This window comes from Dipodomys ordii, unplaced genomic scaffold (genome assembly GCF_000151885.1).
Source record: "Dipodomys ordii isolate 6190 unplaced genomic scaffold, Dord_2.0 Scaffold26, whole genome shotgun sequence".
Lineage (NCBI taxonomy): Eukaryota > Metazoa > Chordata > Mammalia > Rodentia > Heteromyidae > Dipodomys > Dipodomys ordii.
The window spans coordinates 11,957,661-11,972,541 of NW_012267242.1; the positions used below are offsets into that span (position 1 = coordinate 11,957,661).

At 49.0% G+C, this 14,881-nt stretch overlaps 1 protein-coding gene across 2 annotated transcripts; it reads left to right on the forward strand.

Moving 5' to 3' along the window:
- Window positions 1-3,622: 3,622 nt before the first annotated feature.
- Psmd4 (proteasome (prosome, macropain) 26S subunit, non-ATPase, 4) lies at window positions 3,623-10,225 on the forward strand. 2 transcript variants are annotated; one of them, XM_013015353.1, is made up of 10 exons: window positions 3,623-3,715; window positions 6,489-6,629; window positions 7,527-7,641; window positions 7,944-8,030; window positions 8,252-8,320; window positions 8,480-8,695; window positions 8,994-9,111; window positions 9,257-9,388; window positions 9,470-9,537; window positions 9,932-10,225. In XM_013015353.1, the coding sequence occupies exons 1-10, from the start codon at window positions 3,690-3,692 to the stop codon at window positions 10,100-10,102; spliced, it is 1,143 nt and encodes a 380-aa protein (XP_012870807.1). In that variant the 5' UTR covers window positions 3,623-3,689; the 3' UTR covers window positions 10,103-10,225. The 2 variants fall into 2 exon arrangements, with proteins under 2 accessions (XP_012870807.1, XP_012870808.1); XM_013015354.1 differs by having other exon boundaries at window positions 8,994-9,102; window positions 9,932-10,224.
- The last annotated feature ends 4,656 nt before the right edge of the window (window positions 10,226-14,881 follow it).

The following is a 14,881-nucleotide window of genomic DNA, read 5'->3' on the forward strand; positions in this document are numbered from 1 at the left end:
GGTGCTGGCAGCTCACCCTGTAATCCTAGTTGTTCAGGAAGCTGAGATCTAAGGAGCACTGTTGGAAGCCAGCCTGAAAAGTCTATGAGACTCTATTTCCAATTAATCACAAAAAAACTGCAAGTGAAGCCGTGGCTCAAGTGGTAGAGCACTAGACTTGAGCAAAAACAGCTCAGGGACAGTGCCCAGACCCTGAATTCAAGCCATGACCAGCACACTAATTTGGAGCCAGTGGCTTTTTCCTATTAGCTACTTGGGAGAAAAGTTGAGCAGACCCCACATCTGGACATGGTTACATCAGCTATCATAGTAGCTACAATAGGAAGCCCAAAAAATAGGCAGATCAAGGCTGGATGCACACTTGGGCAGGAAGCAAGATCCTGTTTCAAAATACAGCCAGCACATAGGGTTCAGTATTATAATGCCTATAGTAAGTGCCCTAGGTCAAATCCTAGTACTGCCAAAAAATAAAAGGGTGGTCTTTTAAGAGTTTATAGTGCCTGAGTAAAACACATATATAAGAATAACTTTAGATATGCTAACTAAGGATTTTAAGTTCTCTTGAGTGATAGAAACCATCCAAGTGGACGGAAACTAGACTTACTGTGGGCTGGAAATTTCACTTCAGCAGAGGAACGTAGAGGTATGAGAGAGATTTGTTTTTGAGAATGAGATGATGGTGAGAATGACCAAATACATATAGGTAGATACAACATTGGAAGCTGCTACTTTAACTTGTAAACAAATGGGAATCATGAAATATTTTTAGATATGACCAAAATAACTTGGGGCTGGGGTATAATTCAGTGGTGGGCACTTGCCTAGTGTGTGTGAAGCCCCATGTTTGATCCCCAACACTGCAAAAAGAAAAAAGTTCAGAGACCAATCTACTAACGAAGATCTATCCAAATGGTTATAAGAGTAAGATCCGGGCACCAGTGGCTCACGCCTGTAATCCTAGCTACTCAGGAGGCTGATCTGAGGATCACAGTTCAAAGCTAGCTCGGGCAGCAAAGTCTAAGAGCCTGGTGTTGGTGGCTCACACCTGTAATCTTAGCTACTAGGAGACTGAGATCTGCGGATCGTGGTTCAAAGCCAGCCTGGGCAGGGAACTCCATGAGACTCTTATCTCCAATAAACCACTCAGAAAATCGGAAGTGGCACTGTGGCTCAAGTGGTAGAGTGCTAGCCTTGAGCTGAAGAGCTGAGGGACAGTGCCCAGGCCCAGAGTTCAAGTCCCATAACTGACAAAAAAGAAGGTGAGTTATTATAATTCAAGTGGTAAGAGTGCCTAGCAAGTGAGCAGCTATGAGTTCAAATCCTAAGACCACAATTAAAAAAAAAAAAACTGGTAGAGAAGGCAAGACTGGTTACATTAATAAAATGTGAGGTGATAGGGTCTTGGGATAATAGTGACAGCAATTGGAGAGAAAGGGGAACACAGTGAATAAAAACTGGGCAGGGGCTGGGAAGGTGGCTCAATGGTAGAGTGCTAGCCTTGCATGCCTGAGGCCCTGGGTTCAATTCCTCAGCACCACATAAGCAAAAAGAAAAAAGCCAGAAGTGGCGCTGTGGCTCAAGCAGTAGAGCGCTAGCCTTGAGCTAAAGAGCTGAGGGACAGTGCCAGGGCCAGAGTTCAGGCCCATGACTGACCAAAAAAAAAGATTTTAGCCTGGGGCTGGTGGCTCATGCCTGTAATACTAGCTACTCAGGAGGCTGAGATCTGAGGATCATGGTTCAAAGTTAGCCTAGGCAGGAAAGCTGAGACTCATCTCCAATAAACCACCAGAAAACTGGGAGTGGCACTGTGGATCAAGTGGTAGAGCACTAGCCTTGAGCTGAAGAGCAGCACAAGGACAGAGCCCAGGCCGAGTTCAAGCCCCACAGCCTACAAAAAAGAACCTGGGCCAGGCCCCAGTAGTTCACACCAAACACAAAACTGGGCCCTTGCAGCTCATGATTGTAATCCTAGCTCAGGAGGTTGAAATCTGAAGTTTGAAGCCAGCCTGGGCAAGAAACTGGGCCTCATCTCCATTTAACAACCAAAAAACCACAGGTGGCTGGGCACCAGTGGCTAACACCTGTAATTCTAGCTACTCAGGTGACTAAAATCTGAGGATTGCAGTTCAAAGTCAGCCTGGGCAGGAAAGTCCCTGAGACTTATCTCCAATCAACCACAGAAAGTGGTATTGTGGCTCAAAATGGTTGAGTGCTGCCAGGTGCCAGTGGTTTACGCCTGTAATCCTAGCTACTCAGGAGGCTGAGATCAGAGGATCACGGTTCAAAACCAGCCCGGGGAAGGAAAGTCTGTGAGACTCTTACCTCTAATAAACCACTAGAAGACTGGAAGTGGTATTGTGGTTCAAGTGGTAGAGCGCTCGCCTTGAGCTGAAGAGTGCAGGCACAGCGCCCAAGCCCAGAGTTCAAGCCCCACAACAGACCAAAAAATAAAAAAAGGTAGAGTGCTATGCTTGAGAAAAATCTCAGGGATAGTGCCCAAACCTAGAGCTCAAGCCCCAGGACTAGTAAAAGGGAAAAAAAAAAGTGGATCTGTGGCACAAGCAGTAGAGCACCAGCCTTAGTGAAATAAGCTAAGGTAAGTGCCCAGGCCCTGTGTTTAAACCACAATAGAAAGACAAAACAAAAAACATACTGCAGAATTACATTTTTATTTGAGTTTAACCTACAGGTTCAATCCTCCTTTGGTAGGAGCCGGATCTGAATGTGTTCTAGACTTTGGGCTACTCTGACCTTTGTCACACACACCCTGTTCAGTGCGCTATTAGATGCAGAGCAGGGATGGAGGCCGCCTTCTGGTCAGAGGGTCCCTCTAGTGGTGAGTAGTAGCTAGTGTTGGTAGTTGTACACTAACCTACAGTCCTACAAATGTGGTCTTGGTGTAAAACTTCTGTAACTAGCCCTGCGCCGGTGGCTCACGATAAACCTAGCTACTAAGGAGACTGAGATCTGAAGATTGCAGTTCAAAGCCAGCCGGGGCAGAAATGTCCCTGAGACTCTCATCTCCAGTAAACCACCAGAACACGGGAAGTGGCGCTGTGGCTCACGAGATAGAGTACTTGCCTTGAGCTGAAGAGCTGAGGGACGGCGCCCAGGCCCAGAGTTCAAGCCCCATGACCAAATAATCATCATCATCATCCAAAGAAAATCCTGTAACTACAAAGAAATAAAATGATACCACAATAAAACTGAAAATCCTCCCGTATCTTAATGTTTCAAATGTCCATTTTAGCTATTTTTAAAAGATATGTATCTGAGGGCTGGGATGTAGCTCAGTGGCAAAGCGCTTGGCTAGCAAGTGCAACGTCCTGGGTTCGATCCCCAGTACCAAAAAAGAAAAGACAAAAAAAAAAAAAAGATATGTATCTGTTGGAATGCTAGAACTGACCTAATCACAGCTTCTGGTATCTCGCCTAGGAACTAGGATGGTTGGGAAGGTGGAGATAAAGTTCTCCGTGCGAGCGTCACCACGTAACCTCCACCCACCTTCCCACTAGCTTGACAGCCCTTTTAGTGCGCTGCGCCTACAACTCCCAGAATGCCACGCGGGGAGGGAGGCGGGCCCAGAGTACACCACCGAAGTCTGTGATTGGTGACGTTCTCGGGCCAATTGAAGAAGCTGTTGTTCAGCAGTTCCCGAGAGCCGGTCGGGAAGGGAGCGAAGTGGCAAGATGGTGTTGGAGAGCACCATGGTTTGGTGAGGAGCTCCCTCCGGGTCTGTGGGGGCGGGCGTGGGTCCAGGGGCGCGCGCAGCCTGGGGGCCCGCGGGGCATGGGATATAGGTGGGGGACCGGCGGGCCAGCTGTGTTCTTGGGTGCCGGAGGCAAGGAGCCGGACGACTCCCTGAGTCATCCCAAGGCCCGGGAGGCGACAGGCCTGGCCACTCCCGCAGCCCCTAGCCGGGGGCTGCCACCGACCCCCGATCCCTGACTTCCTTTACTCTGCTGTTCGGACTTTGCCTTTCTCTCCTCTCCCCAAAATAATGGGTACTAGGAAGAGCGATTTTACACCTCCCCCCCCCCATGCCTCTTTTCTAATTGCCAGCGTCTTTCCCTGTATCATCTTCACAGTCAGCACTTAGAGATTGTTTTCTCTGTGTTGGGATTTTCATTACTTTATCTCACTTAGATCTTCTTACCACACTATTTAAAGTAGTTCTCCGGCTGGGAATGTGGCTCAGTGGTAGGGAGCTTGCCTAGCATGCATGAAGCCCTGGATTCGATTCCCCAGTACCCCGTAAACAGGAAAAGCTGGATGTGGCACTGTGGCTCAAGTGATAGAGCACTAACATTGAGTAAAAAGAAGCTCAGGACTGGCCCCCCCAAAAAAGTTCCCCATTTTACCAATGAGTCGTGGCTATGTTAAGTCACAAAGGTAAAAGTTTTTTTTTTATTTATGAGTAGTACTGGGAATTGAATTCAGGGCCTCATGGTAGACTAGTGATCTGCCACATGAGCCACTCCCCCAGTGCTTTTATGTTTGTCAGTTGTGGCGCTTAAACTCTGGGCCTGGGCACTGTTTTTTTTTTTTTTTTTTTAATGTTGTAGTTGGGGTCAGGTGGAATATTATGAACGTCAGGGCTGGGAATGTGGCTTAGTGGTAGAGTGCTTGCCTAGCTAGCATGCATGAAGTCCTGGGTTCAATTCCTCAGTACCACATAAACAGAAAAGGCCAGAAGTGGCATTGTTGCTGAAGTGGTAGAGTGCTAGCCTTGAGCAAAAGAAGCTCAGGAACAGTGCCCAGGCCCTGAGTTCAAGCCCCTGGACTGGCAAACAAAAATTTAAGAAGTATATATATATGTGTGTATATATACATATGTATGTGTATATGTGTGTGTATATATATGTGTATATATATGAAAGCTAAGGAGAGTGAATTGAATTTTGTACACTCCACCATTGAGAAGGTTCTGAGCATGGCAGATACAGAGCTGTATAAAAATTATCATTCATTTAAGAATATTGATTTAGCCAGAAGTGGCCCAGTGGCTCAAGTCATAGAGCTCTAACCTTGAGCTGAAGAGCTGAGGGACAGCGCCCGAGCCCAGAGTTGAGGCTCCACAACCGACAGAAAAAAATAAAAATAAGTATTGATTTTACTAGGCATGGTGACAGCAGATTTGTGAGTTTGGGGCCAGCTTGAGATACATAGACCCTGTCTCAAAACCAAACAAACAACAACAGAAGCTGGTCTGGATTGATTGTAAGAAAAGATTAGAAAGCTGGGCGCTGAGGCTCATGCCTGTAATCCTAGCTACTCAGGAAGCTGAGATCTGAGGATTGCAGTTCAAAGCCAGCCGGAGCAGGAAAGGCTAAGAAACTCTTATCTCCAATAAACCACTCAGAAAACCAGAAGTGGTGCTGTGGCTCAAGTGGTAGAGCACTAGCCTTGAACTGAAGAGCTCAGGGATAGCACCCAGGCCCAGAGTTCAAGCCACACGACTGACCAAAAAAAAAAAAAAAAAAGATTAGAACCAGAGGGGCATACTGGCCATTAGCTGTAATAGCCCAGGTATAGAGTAACAAAGAGGGCCACCTCTGTTTTTCCATAGGGTCTCATTCTTTGCCATACATCAGAATTTTCTGGAGGTGTTTAACATGTAGATATTTTCTGGGTGTGGTGGCTCAAGCCTGTAATCCTAGCTACTTGAGAGACAGAGATGGAGATCATAGTTCAAAGCTAGCCTGAGCAGAAAAGTTTACAGGACTCCATCTCAACCAATGGCCGGGCATGGGGTGCATGTCTAATACCCTGCTACAGAGTAAACACAAGGCCTGGGCACAGTGGCCTATGTCTGTTATCCTCAGCAACGTAGGGAAGTACAAGTAGAAGAATCCCAGCCCAACATGTCCCTGGCAAGACCTTACTTGGAGAGTAACCAATACAAAAGGGGGCTGGAGATGTGGCTTGAGTGGTAAAGTACCTTTCTGAAACGAATGAAGCTCGTGAGTTCAATCCCCAGTATTGCCAAGAAATGTAGGTGTTTGGCTTTACTCTTAATATGCTAACTCAGGTTCTCCTAGACAGGAAAAATGACTTGCATTTTATTTCTTGCACCATTACCTTATCCCTATAATTGGAGTCACTGAGATCTAGGATCTAGGCTAAGATCTACGATCAGTGTTTGAAGCCAGGTGGGGCAGATAAGTCTGTGAGGCTCTTAGTTACACTTAACCAGCAAAAAGCTGAAAGTAGAGGTGTGGCACTAGCCTGTGCAAAAAGGCTAAGGGAGGGCTGGGAAGGTGGCTCAGTGGTAGAGCGCTTGCCTTGCATGCCTGAGGCCCTGGGTTCAATTCCTTAGCACCACATAAGCAAAAAGAAAAAAGCCGGAAGTGGTGCTGGGCTCAAGTGGTAGAGCGCCAGCCTTGAGCTGAAGAGCTGAGGGACAGTGCCCAGGCCCAGAGATCAGGACCCAAAAAAAAAAGGCTAAAGGACAATGTTTTCCCTCTCCCCTTTACTCCCTCTGTCAGTGTGGACAACAGTGAGTATATGCGGAACGGGGACTTCTTGCCAACCCGGCTGCAGGCCCAACAGGACGCTGTCAACATAGTATGTCACTCAAAGACCCGCAGCAACCCCGAAAACAACGTGGGCCTCATCACACTGGCCAAGTAGGTGGGGCCGAGGAGGTGGAGGGCATGGAAATGGGTGTGGCCTTTCCCAGGTGTCACCATAACACCTGTAGGCTGTTCTGTAGGGTCCCTGAGGCCTCTTTTGCCCATCACCTTTCTATAACTATACTTCCTTCTTTTCAGTTCCAGTGTACGTAGTAGCACTCCTTCCCCATGAGAAAAATCTTAGGGTGTCGTACATGTATGCATGCTGTGCTACAGAGCTATACCCCCAGCTCCTGTGTTTAATGCTGATTCCATTTAGTATAGTTATGAAGATAAATGTCTTGGGGTGAAATTTTATAGTGTATTTTAAAGTTAATGAAAGGTGATTTTCAGCCAGAGCCCCTTGTCATGTATCAAATATTCTGGTACCCCAAAAGTCATTTGGGGCTGGGAAGGTGGCTCAGTGGTAGAGTGCTTGCCTTGCATCCATGAGGCCCTGGGTTCGATTCCTCAGCACCACATAAGCAGAAAAAGTTGGAAGTGGCACTGTGGATCAAGTAGTAGAGCGCTAGCCTTGAGCTGAAGAGCTGAGGGACAGTGCCCAGGCCCCAGAGTTCAGGCCCTACAACCAAAAAAAGAAAAAAGTCACTTGTTTAGGGGCTGTTTTCTCTTGCTATAGATACTTTTAGCTGAAAAATAGGTCTCCAAGTCTCCAAATGGAGAAAGTGGGCTGCTATAAAGTAGGGTTCAGTTACTGTGGAATCTCAAGCCCTAGAGCAGGGCAGGATGAATGGAAGTTAGGAGGAAACGTTGGGAAGTGGAGGACAGCTTTCCTATTGTGCATGGTATATACTAAACATGAGAGTTTAAAAGGTCTCTAAAAAGAAGACAGGCATGGTTGGGGGTGCCCATGCTCATGCACACTCCCTGAAATGCTTTGCCCCATCCCAGTGACTGTGAAGTGCTGACCACGCTCACCCCTGACACTGGGCGAATCCTCTCCAAGCTCCACACAGTCCAGCCTAAGGGCAAGATCACCTTCTGTACTGGCATCCGCGTGGCCCACGTGAGTCCTCTTAGGTCCCCTTGGTTGTCCCGCCTGCTGTCAGGCTTGCCTCCCCTGGGTTAGAACCAGAGCAGGGGGAGAGAGAGGGCCTAGAGGAAGCTAACTGGGGGGAAAGAATATGGTGGGATGAATCCCAGGATCCCTTTGTGAATCCACTGAAGGGCACAGCAAGACTCGAGGGGTTTATATCCTGTATGAGCAGAGTGGTTAGACCTGAGATGCATAGAAGCTGTAAAGCTAAAACAGAACCAAAGGAAAGAGCTAGGTGTTCTATGTTGATGTAATTTCCTGTTCTTTCCAAGCTGGCTCTGAAGCACCGGCAGGGCAAGAATCACAAGATGCGCATCATTGCCTTTGTGGGAAGCCCCGTGGAGGACAACGAGAAGGATGTGAGTTCACCGGACAGCATGCGTGACGCAGCCCACGTTAGGGAGTGAAGTTTTGCAGCACTGAGAACTTTGCAGGGCACCAGGCTCCTTTTGTGGGGGGAGAATGGAGGGGCAGATTTCAGTGTGTCTGGGAGAGAAATGATTTTCTGTATGCTTTTGTGAGGTGAGTCCTTTTTCCTCATGGCATGGAGTAGATTGCTTGCTTTTTCTCCTCTTCCTAGCTGGTGAAACTAGCCAAACGCCTCAAGAAAGAGAAAGTGAATGTTGACATCATCAATTTTGGGGAAGAGGTGAGTTGGGCCGTTGGGGCGCTGGTTTGATTTGGCTGGTTCTGATGGGACAGCCCTTTGCAGAGCAGGGTCCCCCCTGAGAGCGAAGCTGCAGGCAGGGCTGCGGCTCGAGCAGGAGGCGGGAGGTGTGAAGAACATACCTGCGGCCTCCCTTCCCAGGAGGTGAACACGGAGAAGCTGACGGCCTTTGTGAACACATTGAATGGCAAAGATGGGACCGGCTCCCATCTCGTCACCGTGCCTCCGGGGCCTAGCTTGGCCGATGCCCTCATCAGTTCTCCGATTCTGGCTGGCGAAGGTGGTGCCATGCTGGGTCTTGGTGCCAGTGACTTTGAATTTGGAGTGGATCCCAGTGCTGACCCTGAGCTGGCCCTGGTGAGCAAATACTCTCCTGTGACAGCAGAGAATATTAAACAGTCCCACAACCCTCATTCATTTCCTCAGCCCTGGGCTTACATCTAGGTCTGTCTGACCAGTGTCAGACTAGCATATTGACTTGTGACTAAACCCCAGGCTCTAGCTACTTTCCTATACCTTCCCTTAACCCTTCTGGCTTCTTCCCCATGTGATACACAGAAGTTGCCATCATGCCCTTTCCCCACACTCCTGGCCTTCACCAGCCCCGAGTGGGATTGCAGCTGGGGAAATCTGACCTTGCTCTTCCCCTTGCCAGGCCCTTCGTGTTTCTATGGAGGAGCAGCGGCAGCGGCAGGAGGAAGAGGCGCGGCGGGCTGCTGCAGCCTCTGCAGCTGAAGCTGGAATTGCTGCTACTGGGGCTGAAGGTGAAAGAGGTGGAATCTGAAGTCCCAGGATGCAGGGTGCTAACCATCGGGGTGGCCTGGCAGGCCTTCGGGAGGCTAGCCTCAGGGAATGGCTTGGGGCTATGGCTGTGTGGAATGTGGCCCCCATTCTATCCTGCCCGTTTTGCCTTTTCAGACTCAGATGATGCGCTGCTGAAGATGACCATCAACCAGCAGGAGTTTGGACGCCCAGGGCTTCCTGACCTAAGCAGCATGACTGAGGAGGAGCAGATCGCCTATGCCATGCAGATGTCCCTACAGGGAGCAGGTGGGCCTGAGCTGGAGTGGTAGTGCGTGGTCGGAGTTATAATGAGGAGCTTGAACTAAGTGACTGCCCTCCTTTCCCCAGAGTTTGGTCAGGCAGAATCAGCTGACATTGATGCCAACTCGGCCATGGACACATCAGAGCCAGCCAAGGTGAGGGCCAGCGATGACCTCCTGCCCCTGTCAGGTTTGCAAGCCTCTAGTCCTGGGGACTAGACCATCCATCCCTTTCTCCAGGTGTCACAGATGAGTCTTGAGGAGCAGGAGGAAGTACAGAGCTGCTAAAGGAACAGAATGTTAGTGGTCAGTTGGAGAAATGGCCCACATTCTGAAATGTCTCTTTCTTGGAGCAGACTAGGATACCTTCTTCCCAGAATGGTGAAGAGAGTCTGGGAAAGAGAACACGCGGAATGCGGGGTCTGGTAGCAGGAAAGCTCCTCTGAGTTCAGTTAGCCCCGTTCTCATGCGTCAGCAGAGCTGGGCTCAGGTAGCAGTGTGCTCTCAGCCAGCCCCTGGCAGCCTCCAAGCTAATGCTGCCTCTTTTCAGGAGGAGGATGATTATGATGTGATGCAGGACCCCGAGTTCCTTCAGAGCGTCCTAGAAAACCTGCCAGGTGTGGATCCCAACAATGAGGCCATCCGAAATGCCATGGGCTCCCTGGCCTCCCAGGCCACCAAGGATGGCAAGAAGGACAAGAAGGAGGAAGAGAAGAAATGAGACTGGAGGAGAATGGGCAGCCGAGACTGCCAGGGGACTGCGTAGTGTGGGTGGATTATAGAGTTAGATATGCTATCTGCAACCTTTCCAACCTAAATAAAGCTTGGCAAGTTTGTTTTTTCCTTTTTGCTTCAAATTGTGATGGCTTTGCTTGGAAAGAAGGAGCACAAGGCCGGAAGCAGTTCCTTCCCTTCTTTCCTTGGCTTCTGTTTTTGTCATTGGGACGCTTTGCTGAGCACCCTCTGTGTGTTAGGGCCATGGCCACAGAGGTGAGTAGGAACAGCAGCGGCCCCTGGAGGAGCCAGCGTGTAATGGAGTGATTCCATGTATCTGATAGTTGAAAGGAGAATGAACTCAGCGCTGTGGAACTGTGAGGAGAAAGCCAACTGCTGGTAGCCTCTAGGTAGGCTCCTGGATGTACATTCGAGCCCAAGTTCAGCCAATAAAGAAGGTGGGATGTTTCTAGTCGCCAGGAGCAGTGGAGACATGTTGGAGGAATCCGGGGGCTCAGAGACCAGTTGGATGAATGGTTCAGGACACTAAGGCCCAGGTACCTGTTGAGGCCTGATTTTCACAGGTGGCTTTAAATATCCACAGGATAAAATGTGCTGTCTCTTCATGGAGCACCAAGTTTAGGTTGAGGGGAGAGGGGGGAAGGGGGGTCGTGTAGGATACGGTCTGGAATGCTAAATCACCCTCCCTTTGCTTATTTTGTGTGTGTGTTGGTCATGGGCTTGAGCTCTGGGCTTGGGCACTATCCCTGAGCTCTTTAGCTCAAGGTGAGCACTTTACTACTTGAGCCACAGCACCACTTCCAGTTTTCGGGTAGTTAATTGGAGTTAAAAGTCTATGGCCTTTCTTGCCCGGACTGAACCATGATCCTCAGATCTCAGCCTCCTGAAAAGCTAGGATCACAGGTGTGAGCCAAGGGTACCAGGCAAGGTGTTTTTTTTTTTTTTTTGGTCATTGGGCTTGAACTCTGGGCCTGGACACTGTCCCTCAGCTCTTCAGCTCAAGGCTAATGCTTTACCACTTGAGCCACAGTGCTACTTCGGCTTCCTGGTGGTTTATTGGAGATAAGTCTCATGGACTTTCCTGCCTGGGCTGGAGCTGGCTTTGAACCAGGATCCTCAGACCTCAGCCTCTGGAGTAGCCACCAAGAGATGGCATGAGCCACCAGCGCCTGGCACGTTTTTATTTTTAACACATGGTCTCACTGTGTAGTCCAGGCTAGCCTTGAACTAGTAATCTCTCTGTGTTGGCCTCCCAGTGTAAATTAACTGGGGCTTAAACTTGGCCTCATGTTCACTTGGCTTTTTTGCTCACTCACTCATGACTAGCACTGTACAACTTTGCACACCTCTATTTCCATATTTTTTGCTTGTTGATTGGAGACAATGTCAGATTTGTCTGCCCAGGCTTCTCCAAACCTCACTTCTCAGCTATTAGTCCACTGAGTAGCTAAGATTATAGATATGGGCCACCAGTGTCCGTGTTAATATTTTCTCTCAAGTTTTACTTTTTTTTTTGTACCAGTACTAGGGCTTGAACTAAGGGCCTGGGCACTGTCTTTTAGCTTTTTCCCATCAAGACTGGCAGTCTACTACTGGAGTCACAGCTCTGTTCTCTCTTGCTGGTTAACTGGAGGAGATAAGAGTCTCATGAACTCGAGCTATCAGCACTAGACAAATTTTGCTTTATAGTAGGATGTCATATTTGTAACTAATTTTTCTTTTACTAATATTCCTGAGAATGGAACTCAGTTAATGCAGACAATGCAAGGCCAGTGTATGATAAGTAAGGATAAAGAAATCAGAGCAGGGCTGGGAATGTGGATTAGTGGTAGAGTGCTTGCCTAGCATGCATAAAGCCCTGGGTTCTATTCCTCAGCACCACATAAACAGAAAAGGCTGGGAGTGGCGCTGTAGCTCAAGTGGTGGAGTGCTACCCTTGAGCTGCAGAGCTAAGGGACAGTGCCCAGGCCCAGAGTTCAGGCCTCACGAACAACAACAACAAAATCTGTTCTCAGCGAATAGATTTAATGTGATAATCAGTGATTATGAAATACCTGAAGAGTAATTCAGGATTTTTTTTTTTTTTGGGGTCCGGTCATGGGGCCTGAACTGTGGGCCTGGGTGCTGTCCCTCAGCTCTTCAGCTCAAGGCTAGCGCTCTACCACTTGAGCCACAGCGCCACTTGCGGCTTTTTTTATTTTGCTTATGTGGTGCTGAGGAATCGAACCCAGGGCCTCAGGCGTGCAAGGCAAGCGTTCTACCACTGAGCCACCTTCCCAGCCCAGGATTTTTTTATTTTTTTTTGGCCAGTTCTGGGGCTTGAACTCAGGGCCTGGGCACTGTCTCTGAGCTTCTTTTGCTCAAGGCCAGCACTACCACATGAGCCACAGTGCCACTTCTGACCATTTCTGTTTTTGTGGTACTAAGGAATTGAATCCAGGGCTCCATGCATGCTAGGCAAGCACTCTACCACTAATCCACATTCCCAGCCCCCAGGAGTATTTTTACTAGTACTACTTTCATTTGTATACCTGAAAGTCAGGGCATTCAGTCAAATGTGTCTCCTGCTTCTCAGTGCTGGATCCCCCAGCCCAGAATCTGATTCCCCCTCTCCTCTCGCCACCCACCCCCCTCTTTTCTGGTTCATAATCTGCGTATTTGGCTTGCTTTCTATGCTGTTCTACTACTTCAGCCAGCCCAACTTTTTTTTTTTTTTTTTGGTACTGGGGCTTGAACTCATGACCTGGGCACTGTCCCTGAGCTGCTTTTGCTCAAGGCTAGCACTCTACCACTTGAGCCACAGCTCCATTTCTGGCTTTTTTGGGTCATTTATTGGAGATAAAATTCTCATGGACTTTTCTGGCTGGGCTGGCTTTGAACCTTGATCCTTGGATCTCTGCTTGCTAACTAGGATAACAGGTGTAAGCCACCAGTGCCTGGCTTCCAGCCCCGCTTTGTGTTGGTTATTTTATTTGTCAAGTCATGGGGCTTGAACTCAGAGCCTGGGCACTGTCCCTGAGCTCTTTTTGCTCAATGCTAAGGTTCTACTACTTGAGCCACAGCTCCACTTCCAGCTTTATCTGTGATCAGTTGGAGATAAGTATCTCAGACCTTCCCTGAGTGGCATTTTTTTTTTTTGCCAGTCATGAGGCCTGAACTCTGGCTTGGGTGCTGTCCCTCAGCTCAGCTCAAGGCTAGCGCTCTACCACTTGAGCCACAGTACCACTTCTGGCTTTTTCTGCCTATGTGGTGCTGAGGAATCGAACCCAGGGCCTCATGCATGCAAGGCAAGCACTCTACCACTGAGCCACCTTCCCAGCCCTCCCTTCCCCCCCCCCTCCCGCCCCAGTGGCTTTGAATGGTGATCCTGAGTTCCCAGCCTCCTGAGTAGGATTACAGACAAGCATGGTAGGTCTTTTTAACAGTCACTGGATGCAACTCACCAGGGAAGGCGTAATTGTGGTGAGGGGCTGTCTAGCTGAGGCAATGCTGCCTATTTTAACTGGTGCGGATGATCTGACCAGCCATTATCCAAGAGAGAAGGATACGCCCCCCCACCAGTACCCACCATGCACTGGGTACATGGGCACTGTCCCATTTCCTCCTCACATGACAAACCTGGAATTCCAAGCCATGTCTGCTCACCCAAGGAGGAGCCAGGCCTGGCAAGGTTTACAGTGTACTCAAGCAAACAGGAGAAGCTAAGTGCCATATGTGGCCTGGGATTCAGGGCCCTGGTGCAGAAGAGGCTCCAAGCATAAAGGAGGAAACAATGACCCTGTGAGTGTGGTTCATGAAGACTTTCTGGAGCCAACGCTTAGCCTCAGCTGAAAGGTAGAGGAAGAGGTGGCATGCTGGCACACGCCCTCAGCGTCCTGTAGCTTATGCTCGGCATGTTCCTTGCTCTCACGCACCTCCTCCACTTGGCCACCAGGGGGTCAGCCCCACCTAGAGTGCAAGTTTGGCTTAGCTACTGGGAAGCCCTCAGCAAATCATTTTCTTGTATTTAAACAAACATAGTTAAAAAGAGTTTATTTTCGCTGGGTGCCAGTGGCTCATGCCTGTAATCCTAGCCACTCAGGAGGCTGAGATCTAAGGATCATTGTTCAAAGCCAGCCTGGGCAGGAAAGTCTGTGAGACTCTTTATCTCCAATAAACCACCAGAAAAGCAGAAGTGGTGCTATGGCTCAAGTGGTAGAGTATTCCCTTTGCGCTGAAGAGCTGAGGGACAGCGCCCAGGCCTGGAGTTCAAGCCCCATGACCAACCAAAAAAAAAAAAAGTATTTTAGAAAAACAGATATAGCAAAAAGGCAGAAAGCAGATAGATAAGGAAAAGTGTGTCCCTTCCCTCCTGTTTATGTACCACACTGTTGCCCTGCCTAGAGCTACCCATTGCTTAGCCAGTTTCTTGTTTATCCTTCTCAAAATATCCTTGCTCAAAGGGCACACATCTGAAAGAAGGCCTGGACACTGGCCTAACAAGCCCTGTCTTGTCCTCTGCCATTTCCCCCTCTGAGTCTCTCATAGTCACTGTGGAACTTCAGGAAGAGTAAAGATCAAAGAATGAACACCTGAGGCTTGGAAATAAGGCTTAGTGGTAGTGTGCTTGCCTAGCATGCATGAAACCCTGGGGTTTGATTCCTCAGTACCGCATACACAGAAAAAGCCGAAAGTGGTGCTGTGGCTCAAGTGATAGAGCGCTAGCCCTGGGTACAGAGAGGCTCAGGGACAGAGCCCAGGCCCTGAGTTCAAGCCCCAGGACTGG